Source organism: Strix aluco, chromosome 10, assembly GCF_031877795.1.
Source record: "Strix aluco isolate bStrAlu1 chromosome 10, bStrAlu1.hap1, whole genome shotgun sequence".
Lineage (NCBI taxonomy): Eukaryota > Metazoa > Chordata > Aves > Strigiformes > Strigidae > Strix > Strix aluco.
This window is the reverse complement of record NC_133940.1, coordinates 18,340,290-18,367,825: the sequence shown is the minus strand read 5'-3', so window position 1 is coordinate 18,367,825 and position 27,536 is coordinate 18,340,290. Positions and strand designations below refer to the sequence as shown.

Genomic DNA, 27,536 nt, shown 5'->3' with positions numbered 1-27,536 from the left:
GGCCCTGGAACCTGCTTGCCACGGTTCTGACGAACGGTCCGGGACGCGGGCCCGTCACGCCTTGCGCTGAGGCGTGTCCCGGAAACGGGCTCCCGTCCGTGACGGGACGGCGCGAAGGAGCAGCACCCCCGGGCCCACACGCCGTAGAGGACTCTAGCGCGCTCCTGCGGGCGGAGGAGCAGTTCCCTCCGCGAAGCTTCTGACGCGGCCCCACTCGCGCAGGGTCACCGGACCCGTGCACGGGGCGGGTTATGTAAGCGCGGCCGCCGCGGTGCCCGCTGGGAGCTGTAGTCGCGCGGACCCACCGTCTGCCACGCTCACCCGGCGGGGCCCTGCCCCGCCGCCCGCCCCCCCGCCGCGGGGGATGCTGGGTATTGTAGTCCGTCGGCCGGGACGGTCCGCCCGCCGCCGCCCCGCCGGGACTACCGCTCCCGGCGCGCCCCGCGCGCGCAGGCGCAGGGCGCGGCGCTGCTCCCTGGTAAACAGAGCGGCGCGGCGGCGGCAGGGCCCGGGTCTCACAAAGGGGTGGTGGGCCGGGCCGATGCGCGGCGGCGGAGCGGCTCAGACCCGGTGGCGGCGGCGGCGGCGGTGGTGGTGTTGAGGCGGGCGCTCCATGGCGGAGGCGGGCGGCGCCGCCGCGGCGGCGGCGCCGGATATCGACCCCGACTTCGAGCCGCAGAGCCGGCCGCGCTCCTGTACCTGGCCGCTGCCGCGGCCTGAGCTGCCGGCGGCACCGGCGGAGGCGGGCGGCGCGGCGGGAGCAGTGGAGGAGGGCGCAGGTGGCGCAGCGGCGGGGCCCGGGCGGGCCGAGGGGGCGCGGGCGGGCGGCGCGGCGGCGCGGAAGGGCGGCTCCCGGCGCAACGCCTGGGGCAACCAGTCCTACGCCGAGCTCATCAGCCAGGCCATCGAGAGCGCCCCCGAGAAGCGGCTCACGCTGGCGCAGATCTACGAATGGATGGTCCGCTCCGTCCCCTACTTCAAGGACAAGGGCGACAGCAACAGCTCCGCCGGCTGGAAGGTGCGTGACGGGCTGGGCCGGGGCGGGAGGGACGGGCCTTGCCTTCCGCGGTGAGCCGGGGCCGGGGCGGGCCGTGCGGCCCGGCGAGGGGCGGGTGGGTGTCTGAGGTGCCTTCCGCTCCCCTGCTGCTGAGCTGCCGCTTGCCCCGGCTCCGCTGCGCAGCCCCGCGCTCACCTGTTGCTACTCGTCGCCAGCCGGGCTCTGCACACTCGACGTTGGTGCCAGCGCCTAATCCCCACGCTGCCTGGGGTTCGGCTCTGCCGAAAGCCGCTTGGCTGGCGCAGGTTTGTCTGCCCGTGAGAGCGGGGTAGGGTGCTATCAGACCCAGCCCAAGCTCGGGCTCTGTGCAGCTGGAACAGCAAGGAGAGGACTGCACTGGGTTAGTGATTATGGCCCTGTGAGGCTCCTCTTTGCACCCTTTGTGTTTGAAAAGTTTTCCAGGAAAGGAGTTGAGGGTCAGTCAAAAGGCTGTAGCTAAGCTTCTGTGCAACGTGAAGCATCAGTTGAAGGGGTTTTAAATATAAGGCCGCGGTTCTTTGTCACCTGACTGTACTAAAGCGCAATATAAATAACTGTTTCATAGCAGGCATTCTTGGCTTTCAAGAGGCTCCCTGTAAAGGGTGCTGTGTCCCAGAGCAGTGCCGGTGCTGAGGCCGTGCAGGGACTGGGCACCTCTGTTGGAGTTCAGAAAAGAGAAAGCAATATACTGCTCTAAAGTCTCAGCGTTGTCTTCTCCTCTCACTCGGGAAATAGGCACATGCAAAGTTCTATGAAAAGGGCTAAACTCTCTTTCCATCCTCTGCAGGTGGGAGCCTGGTGTTCCCATTCTCTTTAGTCAAATGAACTCCAGCAAAGAGAAAGGGAGATGTGAGACCTGGCTTGCGAAATAGTCTCTTGAGATATCACAGTGGATGCCATGGTGACTGGAGTCTAAAGAGTGTGATCTATTGCTCTCACTGCAGACTGGAATTACACTTAACACCACACTCTTGTTTGCAGTGTACCTCTCTGTTTGCGGTCTTCATAGCAGTTCATCCACGCTGCAGTTCTGCGACAGCTTGACCCTGTGTGGTTTGGGGCTTCCATGACTCCAGCCACATGTTCCTCTGCCTGTGTGACCGTGCAGTAAGTCAGCACAGAGAGTTAATTTTGGAAAAAAAAAAAAAAAAGGATAGCTTTTTCTGGTAGGTTAGCTTTCAGCTGGCTCAGCTCTCTGAAGTGGCACACCATGTGGTTTCATGAGTGCGAATGTTTGCTCCAGAGAGGGTAGGAGCGTGGCGAGAGGGACGCAGCTGTCACAGTTTAGGCTGGCACAGGTTGATACAAAACTTTTCACCTTTCCCATTTATCTGGCTCACTGACAATTCCTGGAGAGTGCCCATAGTTTGATTTAAAATTGAGCTGGTTTTTTTTCTTTGTACTGGTTTAATCCTCCTTGTTAAGTTCCGATCTGGGACAGTGCATGAGTACATTTTCTTTCTCTTGAGAAGATTTAGTGGTCTCACTGGAAGATAGTTCTTGTTTCCTCAGGCTAGGTGTGCTGTCCCGGTGCTGCTGCTGCTGTGTGGAGTCGCATTATTTTGACAGACAGTTTATAGAACTGGTGCATTTTCTCTTTCTCTGTATCTGTTTAGCAGTAGTGCCTGAGACTGAAGTTCAGTTTGGCTTCTGAAATGCATCCCCAGGTATTGTGGGGAAACTGGAATATAGTGAAGTGTCCTGCCAGCCTGGATGCTGGAATAGGTAGACTTCTGACTTGATTCAGTATGGCTGTTCTTTTGTTATATTCATTCATGTGTAATGGGACTGTCAGACTTCGGTTTTACTATGTTTTAATCATGTGTCACTTTTGGGAAATGTACAGTTGGACTTGCAGAAAAGCGGAGGTGAGAATCTGTGCACATAGGAGGGTTGAGGTCCCTGCTCAGATGCTGTTGCTATAGTTGTTCTGTGATGAATTTTCATTGTGAAATTCATTTGTAGTTTTTCAGCCTGGGAGTGAACTAACTCAGACTGACTGTAGTAGTGGAAGAGAACAGAAACTTCTTGCCAGGAAAGATGGGGGAGGGCAGAACGACAGCAGAGGTGGTGGGAATAAGCCTGCCTTATGACTAGGGCAGTTTAGAACCTTTGACTTTAGCCAGCAAACAGAAAACCATGATAGAAGTACAGTTGAAACTGTTTAAATGCCAGGGGAAATTCTCATTAAAACCTGTCTTCATTTTTAACAAATATTGTCAAAGTTCGGGTTGGTATGTAGGGGATATGTAGTTCATCTTAGGCGCCCAGAAAGAGGCGAAGGGGGCTGTGGTATGTTCCCTCTGCTCCCTCAAATCCTGTTGGCAGGGCCTGGCAAGATGCATGCACCATCATGTGTGACTGCTAGCCTTGCTTTATGTTAACATACAGTTTTATAGATTTACCAAGAGGTTTTGTTTGTTTTACTTTAGTCAGTTTGCATCAAGGTGCATTAGATGAAGGCAGTTTACAGTTTTAAAGATGCAGAACCAATCAGATCAATTTGATTTTGTGGACTTAGAGTAAATTTAATAGGTGTGTGGTTTATATTTAAGACAAACTGAATAAACAAAAGATGCCTCTTCAGTTGACGAGTGGACCTGCCTGGTTTTTTTGTTTTCACTGTTCCTTGTTATTTTTAGAGCTGTGAAGCTCTGCTTGCATCTTTTTTAAATTTGTAAAGTAAAAGAAAAACGTACTGAGTTGTCCTAGCTTTATTGATTTCTCAGTTTTGAACTGAATGAGTTTGGATAAAGGAAATTAATGTGGAGCTGCTGCTAATGCTGATACAGCATTTTGATGCCTGTTAAGATTGTAGTACAGCTCCTAGAGTTCCGTTATTTCTGTGGTGTTTGGGCAGAGCCATACTGATATGTCATTTTTGTATGCAGTGTAGTTCTAATACAGATTTTAGAATGGGAAATTAAAAGTGTCTTTAAAAATGTTTTTAAAAATCTACTTCAGTTAATATAAACCCCATAAACTCATTGTTGCTTCATAATTACTTTACAGCTGTCCTACTTCACTATACAATTGGGGGAAATACAGCTGTTACAGACTGCCAGGGTGTAACCTCTGTGAATTCCGGAAGAATCTCTGTTTTCGAGGAAGGTGGTGTTTGCTGTTCTTGAACTGCTTCAAGTGCTTTGTAAAGGACAGATTTGCTGAGTGTGCAGTCTCTCCTTACCCTGCAGTAATTGAGCTGAAGTTAAGAATTAACCAGCCTGAAAGGCAGAAGTGTCCTTGCAGAGGTGTCGTGGGGCTTCTTTGTAATCCTGCCATCGGTGCTCTGCAAGCTGCTCTGTGGGTAAAAGGATAGTTTCTTCTGGCTTTGAGATTACTTGGGGCAGGAAGGTGTTGAGGGTTTTGAATAAAGTAGAAGTGCATAAACCCCTCTGAAGCAGTTTGCACTGGTGGTTGCATTTCTTGACACGCTGAGGAGCAATATTAATAACTAGTCTTTCCCAGTGAAACATTCTGTGTATTCTCCCAAAGCTGCTAATTGTTCCCTTTGTAGGAACAGAAAACTTGAAAACCATCCTTTTCACCCTCCAAAGACACTTCACTGAAGCAAAAATCAGACGTTTCCTATGCGTGCAGTGTAAAAGAAAGAAATGATTTTGCAGTATTACATTAGTTATAGGAGGCTGAACTCATACCTCTGCATTCTGGTACTTTGCATTCACTTTGATTCAAATGTGTACAGGTATATACATATGTGCAACAACTCAAGTAGCTTTATTACGAATTAAAAATTACAAAGCATTCTTCTTGACTGAAACAGAAAGTGTCATCCATCTGGAAAGTCAGCTAGCTTTTAATCCCTATTACAGTGGGCAGCATTTTACTTTAAACCCTTCCATTCCATGCTTGTGTTACATTCATATTGCCTGTAGTTGGTATTAACGGTTGACCAGGTGGATCAGGACCTGACTGAGGGTTCTCAGATGCTTCCTTGCACGTGCTCTGCAGTTTGGTTTGATAGAGTGACTTCACCAGCTTCCAGTGTCATAGTCCTGGTACTGAAGGTCCCTGGCCTCTCCCAGAACTCAGGATGTCTGACAGCCTGGCAGAGCATGTGCAGAGCTCCCTCAGGTTGGAGCAGCTGCTCATCCTGTGGCTCTCTGAAGCTCCTCCATGAAGAGTGATAGGCCAGCAGACAATAGCAAGCCTGTACATCTTCTGGACTATTTCTGCTGTGCTGCAGCTGGTAGGTTCTGCCAGGTTATCCTTATGCCTTGCAAATAATTTTGCGTCCACTGAACTGGAATTTATGTGACTTGTTTTGGTAAAGATGAAAAGCTTATCATCCATTGGCGTGTTGACTACTGTTCAGCCAGCTTTTGGCTTTTTTTTGTAGTCAGATCTACAAAAAAGCAATGGTCAGTTCTTAAAACAGTCACATTAGCCAGTTGCTTATATCCATCTGGACTGTGCTGGAGTGTTCCTGTATCCTTGAAGATTTTTTGGCTCGGACTTGTCAAAATTGTAGCTTCTTAACATCGCCAGGTAAGGGCCTAAATCATTATCAGGGGAGCTTTATTTAATTTCCCAAAGAAACCCTTTATCTGGAAGGGAACATCTGGTGAGAATGCTTTACACAGGTTTGCTTTTGACTTTTGGTAATGATAATTTCAAGATGATGGTTTGAGAAGACATTCAAGATTTTTCCGTCTTTGCTCACTGAGGCATAACTGACTTGATGCCATAAAGCAAAAGAAAGCATAAAACTTACCCTCGTGATTTTAGCTCTGAGCAAAGTATAATACTGTCCGACCTTCAGCCTGATGCAGGTTTGTGCGTCGGGGAGGCTCAGCCTAGAGTCTGGGTGTTTCTCTGCTGCACAGAGCCATCAACCTCAGTCTGTGAAGAAGGCTACTTTCTGTTGACTGTGCTGAGAAAGCTCCTGGTGTTTACTCCTAAATTAACATGCCTGAAATTATAAAATTCCCTGTTAAACCTTCTGACGCTAAAAATGAAGAATTGCACATTCTAAATTGAACCAGAATAGCGATGTCATTGCTGTCATCGTTGGTAATTTAAGTCCAGTTAATCTTCAGTGGTGTTGTAGAGCTGCTTTCTATTAAGTTGGGATTATTTTGGTTTCTTGGAAGTTCCTACCCTGCAAAGGCAGAGAGGGTCTGGTCTGGCTGTTTGACTCCAGAGTAGCTGGGGGTGGGTGGAAACTGCTGGACTCTTGCCATTACCTCGTATGCCCCCACATGCATTCATGTGGTGTTAGTGATGTGCTTAGTCCTGGCAGCAGGAAGATGTTCTCTGTCCCAGCTGCTAACAACCCAGCTGTTTCCTTAAAGCAAGGGGGGAAGTAACAAACAGAAGCTGTATGACTGTTGTTCAGAGGCTGTAGTGAAGAGTCTAGCATGGAAACCTGAGGAACATGGGTGGCTTTTGTCCATCAGTCTTAACAGAATCTTTTACCTTTTAATTCCATTAAAGTAAGTAGTCTGGCCTAGATGAGGGCCCAGTGAGGCGGGAGGAAGGCAGCTGGGCACAGCAGGGTGTTGTGGATGGGAGGATGGTGAAGTCCTGGGTGTGGAAAATGAGGCTGATGGCAGTGCATAGGAGCAGGATGATGGTGTGTGTGGGGTCACCAGGTGTCAATAAGTTTTATCCCACCTGAAAAATAGGACAAGTGGTTAACCATGGTGAGGGCCCACCATTGCAATGTAGTGACATACCCTTAGCCCTTGTTAAAGTGACATTAACAGGCCCTTCTCCCAAACAGGGTGTAATGCCCTGAATAAATATGGAAGTGCAAGATTTATTTTTTCATTTTAAGTCTTGTACAGTGTGGTTGTCCCCCTCAGAAGTGGGGGAGAGCTTGTCTTTTGGTGAAAGTCCATCTGTCCCATGCAATACCAGTCAAATTACCTGAAGATTTTGCTGCTACTCTTTCCTGCTCCCTGCCAGTTTGTTCTGGAAGCTGCTTTGCTGAAAGATTATTCCTTGCAGCATGGCTTAATTTTCCAGGCAGTCCTCTGAGAAAGCTGCTCCTGGGCTGCTGGTATTGCTTGTTCCGACAAGTTTCCTCTGCTCTATCTAATCCTGAACAGCTTTTGTTGTATATTCCTGCCCGTCTTGGTAAACTTGTAAATCACCTCGGTCTTTGCTTTTTAGAGAACTAGGATTTTCTTCTTCTGGGCTGCCATTGAAAGATTACAGAAAGGAAAATATTCTTCCTAAAATACAGCTCCCTGTCTGCTGAGCTTGACGTCTGTGCTCACGTGTGCCTTCTGGAAGGGGATTGCTGGGGAAATGTTTTAGCTCCCTGGCTCTGGAGCAGTTGTTTACTTGCTGGAGTGTAACTCTGCAAAATCTCTGCTCTGAAGACTTCTTCCTGAAGCCTTTGGAGCCAAGTGGCCGGGTGAGTGCTGAGACAGGCACTGACAAATGCAGCAGGCGGGGCATTCTCCCCTTGCAGCCTCCCAAGAATGCCATGGCAAATGATAATTCGGCACAATTATAGGCCCGAATTTGGAACATGGCCCTGTACTGGGATGTGACCATGTTCTTTGTATGCCTCCAAGGCAGTGAGTGTGTATTACAGGCAGCTGCAGTGATTGCATATCTTTTTTTTTTTCCTGTCACTCATTCTTGACAGAGAATTTTTATTAAGAAATCTAGTGCCTCTGTGGTTTGTAGTAGAAACTTGACGATTTCTGGGAGAATGGCCCTGGTGCTAGGGAGCTAGTGATTGAAAATCCAGGCAAATGTGGGCAAGCACAAAATTTTCAAGGATAGCTACTGTTTCTTGTGTCTTTCTCAGCATAGCTTGTGCTTGACTGCGAGTGCTCTGCTAGCACAGTTCGGGCACCACTGCTGCATGAACGAGCTCTTCTGGGCAGGGCACAAGAGCCGCCTTCTGTTCCTGTCACATCGGTGCTTAAAATAAAGTATATCACAGGAAGGTGAGTTTAAGCTTGTTTTTAGTCTGAGGAACCTTGAAGTCTGAACAAGCCATCCTGAATGTTCTGACCTGCTCTGAGTAAAACTTCAGTTGTATGGAAGATAACCTCAGCCTTACCTACAAAGCCATACAGTCCCCTGGAAAGGCTGTCACTGTCGTTCTGTCTTCTGTATGACCCACTTGTGCATTTTCTGTAGTATCTTGGTGTCTGTGGCAGTTGTCCAGAAGGCTGACTGGGTGGGATAATTGCTTGGTTGTGCTGCCAGCTCCCATGGCTAATTCTTCATCCTGAGACCAAAGCACTGTTCAGTGCTGGGCAGGGTCTGCAGCAGCACTGACGCTGGTGTGGGGGCAGGTATGGTGTGATGGCAAGGAGTGTTCCTGTCCTTTAAAGAGGGCTAGGAGATTTGATCAAAGGTTTAATGTTGTGGTAAGTGAGATTTAGAAAATAGTTTGTGTATGCTGCTAGCCACACTTCTATGGCTGGTCCATATATCCTAGCTTGTACACACAGTGGTTGGAACCTAATGAGTGGTCCACCCTTTAGTGTACAACAAATGTCTCTAGCCAAACTTATTTTTTTGCTTAATATGTCATTCATTTCAGAACAGTTTTGTCTGTGGTTTACAGGAATCATCTTTTGATCTGTGATGGATTAGAGACAGACTGGCATTTTTTTCACCGCAATACTTAACATACAGCCGTAAAAACCTCTATATCTGAATAAACAGCAATAATCACCCCTAACTAGTTGTAGGATTTGACGGATTCCTGCCTGTGCCTCTTCCTTCAGGTCATGCTTCTTTATGGTCAAAGATGTTGCAGAGCCAAGACCTTGTGTGGATTGCAGGTGCTCAGACCACCTGGGATTCTCCCACACTGCTGAAGTTGAGCATCTAAAAAGTTAATGTCATCTGTATGTTTCTGGTTTGAGTTGCTTAACATCGGAAAGGAAAGACGTCAGCGTTGCCTGGGTGACTGAACTCTGTCATTTCCTCTCCTGTCAGGTTTGACCTAGAGTTCTGTGATTATTTTGGCATAATTGCTTTGTCCCTCACTTTCTCAATGAGATTTGAGGGTGCCCTCCATATGTTAGGTGTATTAAATGATTCTAGCAGATGCATTCTTGTGCTGGAAAGCAAGTGGTATGCAAGTGTGAATCTCCCGTGCTGTCCCACAGCACCCAGGCGTCGGTTCAGTTGTATTCTGGGATTCCCTGGGCTTGAGTCTCCAGTATGCAGGCGAGCTCAGTCATGCAGGTGTCTTACGGCTCTGGGTGCTGTGGCTGCAGTGGTGAGCTGCCTCACAAAGTCTGCAGGAGAGGTGAGAAAGTGATAATTTAGGCATTGCAGTTTTGACAGCTGTTAACCCTCATATAAGAAGTGTTCAGATTTTTTCCTCTGCCTCTAAGTACACATTCTGTTTTCTTTCTCAGTTTTTGGTGCTTGACTCCCACAGTGAGGTAGTTCAAAAACTAGACAGAGATAAAGGAGGCAGGAAGAATAATTTTTGAGCAAGGATAGGGCTGCTTTTTGGTTGGGATAGCGCTCTCTGAACCAGCTCATAGGGTCACAGATGCTCGTGTTATGGGAGGAGGAGAGTTTGAAGATGAGGAAGGAAGGAGTGGTACAGCAATTATCTGTTCCTACAGCTATTAGGCATTATGTCATTTTAGCAGTAACATGTAAAAGCACTGTGAGACTGTTTCATAAAAGGTAGCAAGCTTTGCATATCTGCTCCTGTGAATTCTGGTTTTATTCCAAGATATCTTATTTCAAGCTGCTTTTCAACAAAGAAACTAGAAAACTAGTTACTAAAATTGTCACTTATGATACCCAAAATGGTGCTAATTTTCTCGAGGTTTCAGTGTTACTGCACCAGTGCAGAAACGCTTGCACCAGTGTAGTATGCTTTTGCTGACACAAGAATTAAAACCTGGCTATAGCCATGCATGAGAAGAAAACAGAATAAGTTAGTTGTGAAATTCTGAAATCCTGAACCTATTGGTTTAAAGTTACATTTTAGTAAATGGACCTAAAAAATGGGTGGTTATGAGACTCCAAATATATACTATGTGTACAAGCTGCTGGGTCATTCCTGATGGGACTGGGTGTCATCATGAGTTCACAGATCACTTTCAGGAGAATAAATGACAAATTAGTAACAACCTAGTGGTTCTTATTGATGTAGCAATATGCATTCAAAGTCATGTATGTTTACCTGGGAAGTGGGGAATTCTTTGGAAATGAAAGCAGCAGCCTTTCAGGAGACAGGGTACCAGTATGAATTACTTTTTTTGAAACTTGAAGGAAAAGAAAACTTTATTTAGAGAAGATGCCAGGCAGGAGTGTTGAATAACTCAATAAAACTATGGAAGAGCATTGACTGACGCATGTTCCATCAGGCCCTGGCTTCACAGTAACCCTTGGGGTGCTCTCTGAGTAAGAGCGTATGTATCCTTTGATAGTGATCACAACAAGCAGCCAGTCTTCTCTGAGTCCCCAACAGCCAAAGGTTAAAATGAAAGCTAATGCAGAATGATTCTCACATCTCCTTCCCTCTCCATGAAAACTTTCCACTTTGCCTGTATTGTTTATCTACATCTGCCTTGTTCTAGGATAGTACTTTTGGTGAGGTGGCCAAAATTAGCATGGTGAGGACTTGGCTGAGAGGAAAAGGGTGGGGAGAGGGAAAGCAGCAGGCAGGAAAGAACTGTCTTCAGAGGTGGTGGGAAAGGATGATAAAAGCACAGTTTACTTTGTTCAGAATTAAGAGAGCACGCATGAAAGCTAAAGGCTGATATACCCTTTAGTTTATATGAAAAAGATGTTGCTTTTGGACCGCTGTTATGCTACCAGTGTAGCACCTTTTAATGATGTATAATTTGACTATCTGAACAAATTAAATGCAAATATCAAACAAATGCACAACACAGACCTCAAGGGGAGTTTATGGAGGATCTGCTCAAACAGTGAGATTATTGCTTGCTGATTCTAAAATACCAGGGAGTTTATCAGTTGCAGGATGAAAATTCAGTTTGATGTTGTACAGATATGTTAGTTTGCAGTTTCCAGCAAAGCTAAACCAAAAGAAAGGAGTTGGGAGAGGCAAGGAACGTGTGCCTTGCCAAATGGAAATATGGGAGAGGCTAAAACTGGCATGTACTGTGTGGGAGTGCGCTATCCGCTCCACATCTTACCCCATTAGAAAGGCACACAGAGGAGAGTGTAATGCCTCCTTGCAGAGTGAGGCTGGCAGGCTCCAGGATTACTAGGGCTCTTGTTCCACAAAGTTTCTCTTGTTTCTCTGGTTTTGGGATGAAGATGGTAATAGGTGTACTGAGTTAGAAGTATTTTGCTGTTTCTCTTCACCCAGTCTATTTGATTCACTGCTATGCTGTGCTCGAAAGCTAGCCACATAAAAATTAAAAACTTCAGCCAGGCTTATGCTGGCTAATGGGATTGGCAGAGGGTGGGAGCAGCATTAGCTCAAATTCAGTTAGGCTCATGTTGTTGCAGGCTGTATTTGGGAATTTGCTTACTTGTTCTGTGGTATGCTTAGTTTTTATGGATTCTGTATTGTCTTGAAAAGTTCTTTTGTGTTAATATTTTGCTAGTTGGAAGCTGCTAGTCATCATGGTAGTTTCACACTTGGTGCTGTAGTGAGACATGGCACGGCTTGCTAGTGCTGTCAAGCATGTTCAAGCAGAAATAGCAGGTTTTTATGGGGAGGTCTTTGTTATAACTTTCTTTTCTGGATACTGTCTAAATGCGTTTATGCTTGTGAGGTTTCTAGGTGGGAGGTGTGTCAATTCTCTAGTCCTCATATCTTCTTTTTTTTTTTTCTCAGAACTCTATTAGACATAACCTGTCCCTGCACAGCAAGTTTATTAAAGTCCATAATGAAGCCACAGGGAAGAGCTCTTGGTGGATGCTCAATCCAGAGGGTGGTAAAAGTGGAAAAGCACCAAGAAGGAGAGCTGCCTCCATGGACAACAGCAGCAAACTTGCAAAAGTCAGAGGTAAAGCATCCAAAAAGAAGCCTCCTCTCCAGTCTGCTCCAGAATCCACTGCTGACAGTCCTGGCTCCCAATTCCCTAAGTGGCCTGGGAGCCCGTCCTCAAGAAGTAATGAGGACTCTGATGTGTGGAACACCTTCCGGCCTCGAACCAGTTCCAATGCAAGCACCATTAGTGCCAGGCTTTCTCCTATCCTGACGGAGCAGGATGACCTCCACGATGAAGAGCTGCTTCCTTCTCTAGTGTACTCCAGTGCATCCAGCAATGTTCCACCAACTGTGACTGAGGAGCTTGAGCTCATCGATGGGTTAAATTTGATGTCTCCCAGCTCATCTGTGTTATCTACCCAGCAATCTGCCTCGAGTGGTCAGATCCAGAGAGATTCCAGCTTTTCCTTGCGGAGCCCGAATGCAGCTGGTCAGACCACTACTTTTGGCAATTCCCTCTTTAACCCTGTTGATATCTCACTGCAAAGTTCTGTCAGCCATTTCTCTGCCCCTCAGACCTTGGAAGCACTTCTGACACCCAGCTCACCACCTCCAAGGGATGTTATGATGACTCAGGTGGATCCAGTTCTCCCGCAGACTGGTAACAGGATGAGCAGCCGAACTCTTCTGCTTCTAGGTGGACAAGCCACCCAGAGTAAGATGAGCTCGGGCAATCCACGAGGAAAGCCTACAGAGCAGCAGGCAGAATCAGTCGGTGCCAGTGTTTTGCCATCAACACTTCCCATAGTAACATCACCTCAAAACACTGCCAGCATCTCCAGTTTGAAGGCTCCAGTTTCTGCAACAACTGCCCAGTCGGTCCAGCTGGGCAGTCCACTGCTGCTTTCTTCTGCTAGCCCTGCTCCCTTGGGATTGAACCAGGACAGGCTGCCCACTGACCTGGACATTGACATGTACATGGAGAACCTTGAATGTGATATGGATTACATAATCAACAGTGAACTCATGGACGGAGAAGGACTGGACTTTAATTTTGAACCCATTCTGTCTACTCCCAGCTATCCCAGCACCTCACAGGCCTCCAACCACACCTGGGTACCAAGTTAACTTCAGGAGCACAAAAAGGTAGGTGTAATTATGTAAAATGCTACAGCTCTGTAGTGGGAACAGCCCTGTCTGGGATGGTTCCTGTGCCCAGCTCTGCCGCAGTTAAAGATACTTCTTTGGAAACACAGGTGCTCTTTAAGTAAAATCTGCTGGGAGAGCCACATTACCTTTTAGAAGGAGAAAAAGCTGTGTAAAGGTAGGTAGATTTAACTTAGCAGGTAGTAAACTCCTTTGTGGAGTAGAGCAGCAACCTGAATGAAACTCCTGTTGTCCCTCATTACCAAAGATGACTGCGTTACAGGACGTCGGTCTCTTCCATGCAGTGCCTATAGCTCTGAAGTGACACAAGAGCATATGCTGATTCCATAAATAAAGACATGATCCTATACGTACAGAACAGTTGAACTGAGCCAACCACACGCTATGTTTCTATCCAGGTTATTATTCTTGCAAAATTTTCTAGAGTGTTAGTTGCAAAGCTTGTCTGTCATGACTGCCTGCTTTGCCCTCTGTGTAGCAGGACACAATCACTCTCAGTTATCAGACCTTCTGCCCTTCCTTTATCTGGGACAGTGTCTGTAAAGTCTGGTAAGCTGGTTCATCAGCATTAACTACTGAATTGCTTATGTACCCATTATTGGAGTGGGAAATAGGAGTATGCAGTGTGGATGGAGGTGAAAGGAGAAGGGATGTGTTAGTGCTATCCCATGCACAACAAAGCTGCCTCTTCAGTGATCTTTCATATTTGCACAAAAATTTCTACAGTCAGTTTGGTCTGTGTATATGAGAACAAGAGTTTAAAATGTCTTATTCTCTGAGGGTGTGACACCCTGATTTGAAGCTCTTTAACCACTGAGGCAGTTGAAGAATTAGAGTAATGGAGCTGCAGGCATACTTCATACTTGGAGCTCAGTTAGCTAGCAGAAAATGGACAGTTTCTTTTATGGACTGGAGCATAGGCTGGATATTGATTGGAAAGTGGAAGCCTTTCCAAGGATATTTCCTGTTTAGGAGGTAGATACTGTATTTGTTAATATTGCAAATTGTGCTGGTTTTGTCTGGGATAGAGTTAATTTTCTTCACAGTAGCTAGTATGGGGCTATGTTTTAGATTTGTGCTGAAAATAGCATTGGTAACACAGGGATGTTTTAGTTATTGCTGAGCAGTGCTTGCACAGTGTCAAGGCCTTTTCTGCCTCTCACCCCACCCCACCAGCGAGCAGGCTGGGGGTGCACAAGAAGCTGGCAGGGGCACAGCTGGGACAGCTGATCCCAATTGACCAAAGGGATGTCCCAGACCATATGGCATCGTGCTCAGCAGATAAAGCTGGGGGAAGGAGGAGGATCAGGGGGGACGTTTGGAGCAATGGTGTTTGTCTTCCCAAGTAACCATTACATGTGATGGAGCCCGGCTTTCCTGGAGATGGCTGAGCACCTGCTTGCCGATGGGAAGCGGGGAATGAATTCCATGTTTTGCTTTGCTTGCATGCACAGCTTTTGCTTTACTTATTAAACTGTCTTTATCTCAACCCATGAGTTTTCTGACTCTCACCCTTCTGATTATCTCCCCCATCCCTCTGGGTGGGAGTGAGCAAGTGACTGTGTGCTGTTTTGTTGCCAGCTGGGGTTAAACCATGACACAAATTCAATGTCTGATAGTGGCCAGCTGAGCAGGCAGAAGTAAGGGCATATTGCAGATACTGTTTCAGTTGTGGGAAGCCCTTGAACTTCAAAATGATGGAGCCCAAGTGAAACTATCATGTACTTGACCTTAATGCTCTTTCCTAGGCACCTGAGTAACCTGGAGGTGGTTTAGACTAGGTAACCTCTGGAGGTCCATTTCAACCTAAATTTTCTGGTGATTTTTGCTGCTGTTCATGCTGGAGACCAGATATTAATTTAAATATTTTTCTGCTCTGCCCCAGTACAGCTATTCTAGACAAGTGTCTTAGGTCTAGATAAAGTGAAATGCTGTCCTGTGGGCTGGTGGTACTTAAACCCTGTGAACATACTGATACACCACTCTATATTGTCTTTTTAAACATAATTTAACTCGCTCTTATTCCAAGTCCCACCACACTGCTTAGGATTGCATTTATTAGTAACGTTCTTCTGTCTGTATGTAACAGATCTCTTTACTGTAGAGGGAGGGAGGATCAAACAACCTTTTCTGTTTCGTTATGGGGCTTTTTATAGTCTTGTACGTTTGTTAACTGTGCTCTTGCTGAATTACTGAGTGGCTGTCTTAACTTGAATATCCTAACTTTAGGTGGAATACGGAAACTCAGTTTTGATTTCAAAGACAAATTTGACAAAACATTGGCATCCTTCATCTGTGTTAGGACTGTTTGCAAGTTAGTGACAGAGGCTGTGGCCTTTTGAGTGGTGTTTCCACTGGATACTGTTCTGAGCTTTTGTGGTGGTTTTTTTTTTTTCATGCCATGCTAGGGCAGGGCTTCATATCTGGGGGATACATTACTTTGCAGGGGTGTTTTTAAAACATATGCAAGCTGTCCTGCAGTCCTGGGTGCATTAATTGCCTGGGCTGGATAGACAAGACTGCTGTCTATAGAATACCAGGCATAGATTATTTTAAGAGCGTAAAGGAGAGAAGCTGAGGGAATGTTTATCAAAGGGTAGAGTCTAGCACTGGTGAAGATGTGGCTATAATGCTTAAGAGGGAGAACACGAGCTCTTAACAGCATGGTTATGTTCTTGTTCCATATTATTATTCCATACTTAGCATGTGAATTGCTTAATCAAAACAGAGGAGCTATATGATGTTAAAAATCCTGGATTTGCTTTGTTTCATGTGTGGAGTTGAAGCGATACTTTCTGGGAAATATGCTGGACACATGCTCACTAAGAAAGGAGTGAGATCTGGAACAAGTTCTGAACCAGTTTTGTGTTTCAGCAGAAAGCGTAGTTCCTACATGCCTCCCTGTGAACAATTCTAACAGCAGTACTGCACCTGAAGAAGTGATGCCCTGTTCAGCATGCTTTATTTCAAGCCTTTTATTCTGTCCTTAGATTATGTTTGCTTTTTCTGAGCTTTGCAAAGCTTTTCAGTTTTGCCTGTATGCTGGAATCCATGGAGTGGGATGAAGAGGAGCTTCTTCTCCAAAGGAGAGCAAGTATTGTGTAAAATGCTGTGAAGGCAGAGAGGTGGGTCAGGGTTCTAAGAAAGGGGGAACAAGGTGCATGTAGAGAGAAATAGGAGTGTTCCTGGAGGCCAGAAAGGACCTTAAAAAAAGAAGGCAGAATGTTTTCCCAAATTTACAAGTTCCTAAACCAAGTGAGCTGCAAACATCAGTGTCTGTGAGGAGGTTAAGACTGTGTCATTTCTCCCTTCTCTGAATCTGTTACTGCAATGAGGTATTAGGGTCCCTGATTGGAAATCACTGTTTGGGGAAAGCACGGCTGCTGCTATATATTGTTCTAGCATGCCAAACTTTTTTCCTTTCATATCCTTTCTATGAGTATGTTTTTTCCATGTTAAATTCACACTGGCAAAAGCTACTCTAAGTGATCGCTAACCTAAAACTGTCCTGAGTAGTTACTGTGGGTTTAACCTGTAGCCTTCTGTGTCAGTTACGGGTGTAATGCCAAGCAAAAACTGTTCATCAATAAATGCCATCTGATTTGAACAACCAGAGTGAAACGAGCTGGGGAGATATTTCTGTTTGTAGGCAAGAGAAGATCTTTAGGAATAAGTACTTGGGAAGTCACAAGATAGTTGATGTTACCCATGGTGCTCAAAGCTGATGTTACTTTATCCCCTACTTGCAAGCTAAAGAGCTTGTCCACAGCTTCACCAGGAGTCTGTTTGAACTCTGTGTCTCTTTGCTTGGAGATAGAGATCAAACATTGAAACTTTGGCTCTGCCCAGCAGCAATGCAAAACCCACAAACCTAGCATTATGTAGAGAAAGTAAGTCAGTGTTTGAATACTTTCCTTGACTAGCAAAAGCTATAAATTCTACAATTTCTACTGCTGTTGTAGCTGTGGCTCAGTTGTAAACCTGCATTAACTGGTTAAGGCACTGGATGTGCAAGCCGTACAGAGTGATTTAGGGGAGCCTTAGTGAACAAGGTCATGGAAAAAGGGTAGCCACAGCTGGAATTAGACTGTGGCATGCAGGTGCTCAATCATGGGCAACCAGCACTTAATGCAAGTGTCCTCCATTCTGGTCGTGGGAAGTGTGGGTGTCTACCTGGCTGTCTCTGAGCAGCTCAGGGACTTTGGGCTTGCTCATCTACCTCTGTTATGTATTTCTGCAAGCCAGTAGGAGGAATACCTGGGACTAGAATTGCCTCTTTTGTACAGTGGTACAGTTTGTGCCTCATTGATGAATGTAAAGTGCATCCACTCTTCTGGTGGACATTAGCTAATGATCTTTAGTTCTTCAGTTAGACTCCCTATAGCTTCATAGCCTGGAGGACTCTATCCCTTGCCCAGCTGGGTCTGGACTCATGGTTTTCCTGCTGTGCTCTGCCTAATTCCCTTTGGTCCAAGTACTATTTTTCTGTCCACCAGAACATTAATGAATAAATAAAATCCCCATCAACTTGCAGTTTCCCTAAGTAGCCTGTTGCTTTGGCATCTGTTTTAAGTTACTGTCTTTTCTTGTTCAGGGCTGATTCCCTCTTGTAGCTTCTTTCCCTTTCCACAAGTTTATTTCATGCTTATTGTTACTGAATGCAGCTGATGGGATGCCCTACATTTATTCTGCCTCCCAAAGTGGATCGTAGACCTATTGGTGGAGGTTTTATGTCAGTGTCTTCAGTCTGCTTAGACCTATTCCAAGGCTTTTTTGAATGAGTTGTGGCAGTTCTGTTGAGGTGAGGCAGACCACCTGAGAAGGGATCTTTAGACTTGTGGGGGAATTGGATACCTAGAGATGTTTAATTATTTGTAGGTAGATACAGGACTTCAAGTGGGTGAACATAAATGCTTTTAGTGTGTGGTCGCTAAAAATCACTTTTTTTAGTCTTTACCAATTGATATTTGTGGTTGCTTAAGGTGAAGAGTAGTTTTCCTCTTCCTTGCTGCTTTCCTGCAATGCTTCTGGTGTTAGCCAAGTCCTCCTTTAAACCTCCTTATCTTGCAGAGCTTTGGTGCTGTCAGCTTACAGGGGGAGTGCTTACTTCTGACCTTTGCACTTTTGTTTTGTCTTTGTCTCAATCATACTCTGAATCTTGGAGCTGACTCCACTTGACTCTCCATTGATCAAGGTATCTCGTGACCTGTGATTGTTCCTTGCTGGAAGTTGGCATCCTTTGAGCAGCAGGGGCTGACTGATAGTAATTAACTCCTTATCCATGCGTCCAGAATGTCCACTGAAGCAGAGATCTAACATTCACTCTATTTTTCTTCTTCCTAGTGTCCTTCAGGTTTTGAACATTGGGTTCTGACTTCACTTACCACCCCTGGCAGAGAAAAGATGGAGCACGTTGGATTCGGTTTCCCTGCACACCACACCTTGGGCAGAAGGGGCTGCCCACCTGGGAAGAAGGGGCAACCTGCATCTGGCTGCAACAGGAAGAGTTTAAAAATAATAATCCTGTTATGTGCCACGGCTCTTCCTACAAACCTGACCCTGCCTTGGACCATTTGGAGAAACCCTGGGCTGTACATGTCCAAAGAGGAGCCTGGGTAAAAACCTCGGCCAGAAGACTCTGTGCCAGGCAATAGCATTTTCCCATGTGAAGAGTTGGGTTTGCTGGAGGAATCTTTCAATGGCTATCCTCTCTCTGCTATGGCAGAAAGTCTCCCAGTGCCTCAGACTGGCAGAGGGCTGGCTCTGCTCTCACTTGGCTTGCCCTCTGGGACGAAGTAGTTGGATGTTTTGATTAAGCCACCAGATGTGCACTTGGTATCCCACAGACTCACAGAGGAATTGGAAGGAGCTTGTTGGTGGAAGCCCTGTGGGAAAAGGGTGTGCTGTTTCAGGGGTTGGTTTCAGTGGTTTCAGTGTGCCCGTCTCCGGAGCACCCGTCGTCGTTCTGCAGGGAAGGGTGGTGATCGTGGTGTAGAAGGCTTCCTCTTGTCCACCTGAGTGGAACAGGAAGACATCAAGTTTTTCACTGTGCCAACTGAGCCCCATTGAATCAGAAGCATGTTTCGCGAAGTCCCTATGCTGTTCTCAGCACTTTCCTGATACACCAGGCTGCTGTAAAATAAGCACAGGTGCTAATAGCTCTTTCTGGGACACAAAAACATCATTTTGGGTTTGTTTCTGATCTGTCTTGCTACAGCAGAGAAATGGAAAGCCTGGGTGTGGCCTTAACAGAGCCCTGGTTGCTTTTCAGAAGGGCATTTTCTATAGATGAAATATTTTTTTACTAATCTGGGAACTTTCTACAGTGAATACGAAGCCAATGTTTAGTGTGTCCCCATTAGGCGTATTAGGCATCTCTCCCTCTGAGAAGGTACCAGTGACAGACTTCTTTTTCAGAGCTGTATTAGGAACAAATGCATTTGATGTTTGATAATGTATATGATTGAGGGGAAAGATTTGGCAGGTCCCCATGGTTTCAAACCACCTTGGGGAAGAATTGTACATTATTGTAATCTATATGTAAAAGTAGCTGCAAATTACATAGAAGCTTTTCTAAACCTTTTTAAATATATATATTATATATTTTAATTGAAAATGAGATTATTGGATTAAAAAAAACCCACCCACATTTGCTGCATCTGTCCCCTTGATACCAGATAACACTACAGTATGGGAGGGGACAGCCCTAAGGCATTTTGGGCCAAAAAGGCTGAAAATGTCATTGGAAAAGTGGGAGAGGCACCACAGTGTAACTGGGGAATGGCTGCTCTCCCCAGAACAGGCAGAAGGCGCCTGTGTGGCATGGCATTCAGCCACACTACTCAGTCTCTCTACTCCACCGGGCACTCCCACCGAGCCAAAAGCATGATGTTAGGGAATGCTAATCATTAACAGCACGCTCATTCTCAGCTAATCCCTTAAGTAGCTGGACTGCAGCTGATACATAGAACACATTCCCTAGTCTGCTAAGAAGATGGTGTGGACTGGAGCATGCTAGATCTGCTGACACTCTGGGTAGCCCTTATGGGGGGCATGATCAGTTGTATTTGGTAGCTTACTTTTTGGTTTCCGAAGGCTTTTGTTTTCTTGCTGAAGTTTTGCTACTACTGGGGAACTTGAAGTCAGTAGGCACACCCTTGGAGATGTGCCTGGGATCTTGCCCTGTCTCTTTGTTCTTGCAGGACAGAAGCTAGGAGTCAAGTGGTTAGTTCAGAGCATTAGCTGACATGTTCTTGTCACCTTTTTGGTGTTTGCAGTGGCAGGATCTGTGGGAGATGTGGTGCTTTCATGGTGTTCCAGTAGGCTTGGTCTGGCAGAAAGCCTCCAATCCTTTCTGAAGGTGGTGGTGGCTTCTCTTCAGGTTTGCATCATGCGGTGCAGTGAGCCATACTGTTCTACCACCTTGTCTGCTCTGTTTTCATGGGTTTCATTTCATTTTCATTTGAGTGGAGATTGGAACAGGAGTGGTTTTTCTGGTTACCTGCAACAAGGAGTCTTCAACAGTCTTATCTTTAGCATGCTCTGCCATCAGAGCCTTTGAATAGTTTGATAACCTTTGCTTTGAAGGCTGCCTTCATGGCAGACCTCAGTGATATGTTTCAAATTTACCCGCAATCTGCATGTCTGGCCGCACCTCATTGTAATAAACAAACAAAAAGGCAGATCCTAAGCTGGGATCCCAGATCTTGCAGACTTGAGTCATGGATGTGCATTCTCACTGCAGTTAGTTCGTTACACAAATGAATAGATACCCTTTCCACAAACACCTGATGGCATGTGCCTCACAGAAGAATCAGCCATTCTGGGCTGCAACTAATAGATCTGGTGGGATTTGTGTTATTTGGCACATAATATGCCACCTCGTTAGCTTGGGCCCTGAGGGGAAATTAATCCCGTGATCTCCAGAGCAAGTTGATGCTGCCTGTGCTTCGCAGCCATGTATCAAAGGACAAGACACCGGTATGTGTGGCCATGTTATGTGTGAATCTCTAGCTCATTTCTCATGAAAAGGGAGCTTAAAGCAATAGGAAGGACAGTATTAGTAACCAGTGCTTCAGAACTGTAAATCCAAGGTGAGCTGTTTCTGGGTGGGTTGGTCTGTGGGGAAGAAGTGCTGTCTTCAGGCTATTCCAGGGTGTCCCCTAGGTGTGACAGCACTGGGGACCTGGCCTGACCTCTGGCTGCAGAGAGCCTGGGGACATCTGACATGCTCTCAGCTACTGCACATCCTCAACCTGTTCCAGCTGAAGGAGCTGCAGCCCATATACACCAAGGCTCCTCATGTTGGTGCCCTACAGTGTGAGTTCATAAGAGACCTCATGCTTTTATTAAGGAGTGGAGCACCTATATTCCCCCACCTCCATATTCCCAGGCCAGACCCCTGGCAAATCACCTGTGCTGGAGACAGGAGCACCTCTGGCTGAAGTCCTGCTGTACCAGTTGCTGACAGTGACATCTCTGTCTTGCAGCAGTCTGTGCGAGTGCTCTCTGTCTCCTCAACACAACAGAAGCTGGCAGTGGTTGAAGAAGCCTGAGAGCACACTAGTGCTGAGGATGGTGTTTGGAAGACTAACAGTGCTCTGGGTGTGCTCAATAAACCATGAATGTAATGTTGCAGGCTCAGGGAGGCAGCTTAGCTTCTCATTTGTGTGTGTAGCAGGATACCTGGGATCATGGGCACAGAGAGCAGAGATGCAGAGAATTTGGGACTTCTCCAGCCCCTTCTCAAATAACTTCCTTTTCATAAACCTTAAGCTTTTCTAGCCTGGGATATTTCCTCATAGGACATAGGAAACTTTAAAGTTCCTAAACTGCTGCTTGCTGACAGGGGGCTGCTCAGTATTTGTCCATTTTTTGTATTCTTGCCCAAAGTGTTTGCTACTGACCGCTGCTGGATTGAGGATAGTGTCTTGGTGGATCTTTGTTCTGCATTAGCACCGCAGGCCCTGTACCCGTGAACTATTTTTTGCCCTAATGAAGAATTGGGCTGGGGTTTTGACAGCAGTTGTGAGCTGGGTGGGGAGGGAAGGGTCCAATGACATGGGGAGTGATGCTCCTGGATAAGTGCCTGAGGGGAGTGGGCAGAGGACTCCTGGCAAAGCCTTACATTGCACTGTGTGCGTTTTCCTTGTCCTCACTGAGCTCGGGTAACAAGTTTCTTCATCTCCAGAGGATCAAATGCCATCTTTCACAGCGTGAAGCCATCATGCAGCTCTGGGCCGCGAAGGATTTGGGTAACTAGGCCTGTGGAGCCTAGTAGGAGGCAGACTTGTTGCTTTTATTTACACTTGGGTTTAGCAAATTGCTTCAGCCTTCTTTATACCTTAAGCATACTATACTCCCAGCTTCCTGTGAGAGTTTGGGAATATTGAAAGCTTCTTGGAGCCCTTAATTGTCCTTGTTGGTGTGTCTAAAAACATGTCATCCACTACCCTGTGCTGCTTTAAAAACAGCAGTCAAATCATCCTGGTAAGTGAGAGGAATGAAAGCAGTGGGAGCGTTCCAGAGCCCTGGTGTATTCATAAACAAGGCTCATACTAGAAGCAAGTAGCACTAATCAGCTTTTCCAAAGGAAATGCCTAGAAAGCTTTTATGTAGATCATCATTTGGTAATTTTCTTACTTATTTGCTTATTTATAGCCACACTCAAATGCTTCAGGGCTAGCCTTGCTCCCGGAATGAGAAACCTGTGTCTGGTACCATGGTTAGGAGTGCCTTGGGAGTGGTGTCCTGGATTGTCACCAAAATAATGTTTAAGTTTGGATCCATTATCAAAAAAACCACAACAAATCAACTTTGGGACATGAGCATGAACAAGGATAGCTTAGGGTTTGCCTCAGTTGCATGTCTAATGAAAACCATGTTCTAATTAATGTGGGGAAAAGCGAGCAGGAGGTGACTCCTGAAGCCTGAAAGATCTGTCCGTGTGAAAGCTTGGCAGCATGTGGTAACCCATCACCACAGCTGCTCGCCCTTCAAGAAGGGGATCCTCTCCAGTAGCCTTTATGTCTCTCCCTGCACCCCGATGTGTCCATAGTTGGAGAACAGTCTCTGATGGAATCAAAATTGCATCTATTATTGTGGTATAAAGCAGGGACAAGAGGCAGCAGAAGCTGAAGGTGAAAGAGCTGATGGTGTTGCATTTATGGTTCTCTGGCTAAGGCAGCGTTATGGTGTGTGGTAGAAGGGGATGTTTGCAGCTGGTGCCGTGGTGCTCGGTGTGGCGCTACCCTGTGGTGCTCCCCAAGGTGTCTTGAGAGGTTTGGCTATGTAGGAGATGGGTCACTTCACCTGAAAGGAGTCTTTTTCATAAGGCAAGGGGAATGGTTCTGTGAAACGATGCTTCCAGCACAGTGGAGTCTTCATCTGGTGCGATCCCAGGAAGGGTTTCTGCATTGCTAGCACAGACGTCTGCTGCACACAGGGCAGGCATCACTAGCTGACATAGTTTCCACTCCATCCCCTCTGCACTCTTTCACCCATTTCTCACAATAAATTTTTTTACATAATAAATCTCTGCTTTTGTTTGCTCTCTGTAGCAGTGCAACTTCTGAACCATTACAGGCTCTTTGTTACCATCTGTGCTAGCAAGACTGTAGAATGTGCTAGACTAGGGGGGAATGTTTGACAAATAAAAACCTGTAATCCTCTGCTCTGTGTCTCATGCGGTTTGTTCTGTTTCCCTGGTGAGGACCAGTTATTTTTTCCTTGCTCTTGGCTTCTTTCCTCTGACCTTCTCAACTGTTAGGACAACCCCTTGGTGAAATGCCCCTGAGCTGGCCACGGGTGGAAGAGTTGTGGTGTGACAGCCCACAAAGGCTCCAGCGTGCTCTGCAGTGTGTAGAGCCCCTTGTTACAGCTGGCTGGCAGTGCCTGGGGACCCATGGGGTTGCCAAGCCCTGGAACTGACCCTGGAGAGAGTTAACCTCTGCAGGACTAGTCTAGAGTCATCCTAGCCCCTTCATTCCTTGCCCTTCTAGACCTGAGTGCAGAAGATTACTTCTTTTTATATAGCTACATTCAAACATCTCTTGAGTGTCAGCAACTCTACCACTTATCTCTAGGAATAGACATGGATTTGCTGCTACTGTCTTTTCAGCCATCCCATCCACAAGCAGATGCTGACAATTAGGACAGATCAGTGCGTGTGTGAGCTTTTATCTTTGCTTGCATACCCCAAATCCTCCATCAGAAGAAGGGAAGTTACTACAGCTGGGGAACATTTTTGATATTAGAAAATAATGGCTTGGAGCTGCCCATCAAAGGGGACATGAATGTCAGTGGAAGCCAGGAGCTGGTCATTCCTTGGCACTGCACACCTGCTGTGTGGAAGTGGGTAAGAGGCCTCTCTGGGCTGGGGAAGTTTCAGCTAGGTACCTTAAGGGGTCCTTCCTTGATGTAAGGCAGGTAGGAATGCAGATACAGTCTGAGCCAGCAAAGCAGCTTGCAAGGAACGTGGTGGAGTCCTCAAGTCAAAACAGCATATCATTCCAGCAGGTCTGCCTTCTGGCAGATGGGATGAGGCTGGAGAATGTGCTGTCCCCCTCTGCCCTGGGGGTGCTCTGTGCACCACAGAGGTCTTACAGAAGATGAAACTGATTCAGAGCCCTGGTCACGTTGCTTTGGAGTGGAGGCAGGTAAGGAGACCAGAGAGAAATGGGGGAAGGAGTGTAGAGCATGGATTCCACTGGCCCGGTTAGACATGTGGAGAGCAAGTTGGGGATGCTTTTAAAACTGCTGTGGAAAAAGTCTCATTCAGGAAATTGCACAGTATGTGTACAGCCAGAAAATTTGCATTCAAAGCCATGGATACTCAATATTCAATAATATCTGATAAAGAATACTATTGAAAAATAAGTGTTAAAACAGTTAATGCAGATAACTCTGGAAGGGATCTTAAGGCTCCTGCTTCAAGATTTAAGCCAGTCTCCAAAAATGGGGGATGAGGAAGAGATCCTTAGAGGAACTGTCTGTCCCTCTTCTGTTCCTTGGGCACTTCTAGAGCTTCCTGCAAGCACATAATGGTAGGTGCTGTTAGAGAAACAAAATGCTGAGGGTGGATTTTGCAGTTGTTGATTAGATCAGAGTGGATGTGTTCAAAACTTGACACACAATGGGACCACGCATTCCCCCCAGTAGCTGTTAACACTTTTTATGCCAATTTGAGCATTGGCCTGTGACACTTAAGCATTGCCAAGGAGAGCAAAGTACAGAATAGATGCCAGGCTGGGACCTGGATGCCTCAGCTCAGGGTCACTTTTGATGTGGGTGACACCATCTGCAGTAGTCACCAGGAGCCCTGCTGTGTGTCACTGAGCCGTGCTGTGTTCTGTCCTAACAGCTACATGGGTTCGGTGCACCTTGTTTGCAGTAGGTCAGCCTTTCCTGCAGTCTCGGAGACCTTGTAGCTCTCCTAAGTTGTCACCATAAGCATTTTGGCCTATGGAGTAGTTGCCTGCAGAGCAGCAGTACCTGAAGCCAGTGCAAAAACTTGAGCAGCTTTTCTGCTCAGCTTAGTTCCTGGCCAGAGATGTGCTTTGCCCCAGATGCTTGCTGGTCGATGAACTCATCCTGTGCCACCAGTGATGGGACCACATGTGGAACACAGTGGTGAGGCCTTGCCCTATTTCACATGGCTTTTGTGATGGAGTAGCTGGTGCATGGGGGGGGCTGGCTGGGAATGGGGAGATGGTGGGGTGCATGCTGCCTGCTCCAGACCTGTCCTAGCAGGACAGTTTGTCCCCAGCCCCCATGTACTATTTTTTTTCCCCTGCACTGCTGTGGTAAGACCAGCAGCTATAGGCCTGGCTTTTAATGGGTGGGTTGTAGGAGTTGTGACAGTAACCATTGCTGCAGTGTGGTTTGCTGTTCTCTGCAGGCTAGGACACACCATTCCTCCCACCACGCAGCCTGGGTATGGCTTGGCTGTTATAAAAGCAGTCCTTGCTGTGCATGCCAGCATGTCTTTCTGCTACAGGCTGTTGCAAGAAACTCAGTGACTGCCTTGGACGTGTGCCTGCATCCTCCCCTCAGTAATTCCAGGTAAGGTCACAGTGGCCCGGCTCCCACATGGGTGTGCTGGACATCCTGGAGGGTTCCTGCAGAGGAGAGGTATGCCAGGCTCTGGCAGCTGTCCTTCCAGCCACAGAGCAATAGAGAGGAATATCATAGTCGAAGCAGATGGAGGGTGCAGGGGGCACCGGGGCAGGGTCCCAAGCATTGAAGTTGTCGGACTCGTGGTGTGCCATGTGGCTTAGAGTCATCTGCTTACCTCGAATGGTGTAGTGCCTGCACTGCCCTTCCCAGAAAGCCTCAAAGCCTGGGCCTCAGTGAGTGCAACAGCTTCACAGCCTGGCTGGGTGCAGGAGAGGAGCGGTGGGGGTTGATAAGATAAAGGACCAGCTCGTGTGTTTCAAAAGCTAAACTGTAGTTGCTGGTGTGGGTATAGAACTGCCCTGAAGTGTCTGGTCAACAAGACCCTTACAGGCTACTGCAGTGACACACTCCCCCATTCTTGAGTTCTCTGCTGCAAGATCTACTTGGGACATGATAGGAACTTCGCTGGCTCTGCAGGGATGGGAGCAGGTGGCTGTTTCATCTTTTGCTTTCTAGCTCTGAGATCATGTGGGGATGTTTTCTTTTTGTCAGGGAGCTGAGGCTGGCAGTCTCCCCTGGCCTTGCCAACAGCTGTGCTCATTTCTGGTCAGGGTTGACAGGCCATGGAGCCCTTCATCATGCTGCTGTGACTGGTGCTTGTTCTGCAAGCGGGAGCTGCCCCGGCTCCTGCAAGGCAGCTCTTTGTGTACCACAGAGAGATGGGGGGCAAAAGGGAACCTGCTTTGTGTCTCCTGAGCATGGGCAGCCCTTCACCCCCAGCCAGGGCCGTGCTGTCACTGCCTTCTCCCTTCTCTCCCCCCAGCAGCGTGGGGTGATGGTGGGTGGTGAGGATGCTGCTGGTGACAACACGCTGGGAGCCAGCCCCGGGCTGCGCAGAGCTGTGGATGCACTGCTTGCTTCGGGAGCGGTGAGCCCTGCGGAGAACTGACTGCTGTGGCTCATCCCAGCCCTGCAAGGGACAGAGCTGCTTTTGCAGGGGCAGGGGAAAGGCTGGAAAAAGAGCTGGCAGGCAGTCAGGCTCCTATGGTTAAACAGAGCTCAACGCCTGACAGCGAGCAGGACACTCAGCTGCCCCAATCTGTGCCCAGCCCTTGCTGGGGCTAAATGATGGCACAGCAGTGCCTGTCCCAGTACTGTCAAGCCAAGCCTGGTGGCAGCTGTCCTAGCACCAATCCTGGCATCAGTACTGACTCAGCCAGTACTGCCCAGCACCAGTTGTCCTGGTCTTTTACTTCCTGGGCATCAGCTTGGCCCATTACAAGCTGGCCCAGCCCCAGCACAGGTTCCTCCAGCCTGTGCTGCAGGGAGGGCAGCTGTAGCATG

General features: G+C 47.2%; 1 protein-coding gene across 1 annotated transcript; it reads left to right on the top strand.

Annotated features, from left to right (window-relative positions):
* The first annotated feature begins 497 nt into the window (after positions 1-497).
* Positions 498-23,747, top strand: FOXO4 (forkhead box O4). The gene is made up of 3 exons (XM_074835597.1): positions 498-1,018; positions 11,814-13,055; positions 18,420-23,747. Exons 1-2 carry the CDS (start codon positions 614-616, stop codon positions 13,035-13,037), a joined length of 1,629 nt encoding a protein of 542 aa, XP_074691698.1. The 5' UTR covers positions 498-613; the 3' UTR covers positions 13,038-13,055; positions 18,420-23,747.
* The last annotated feature ends 3,789 nt before the right edge of the window (positions 23,748-27,536 follow it).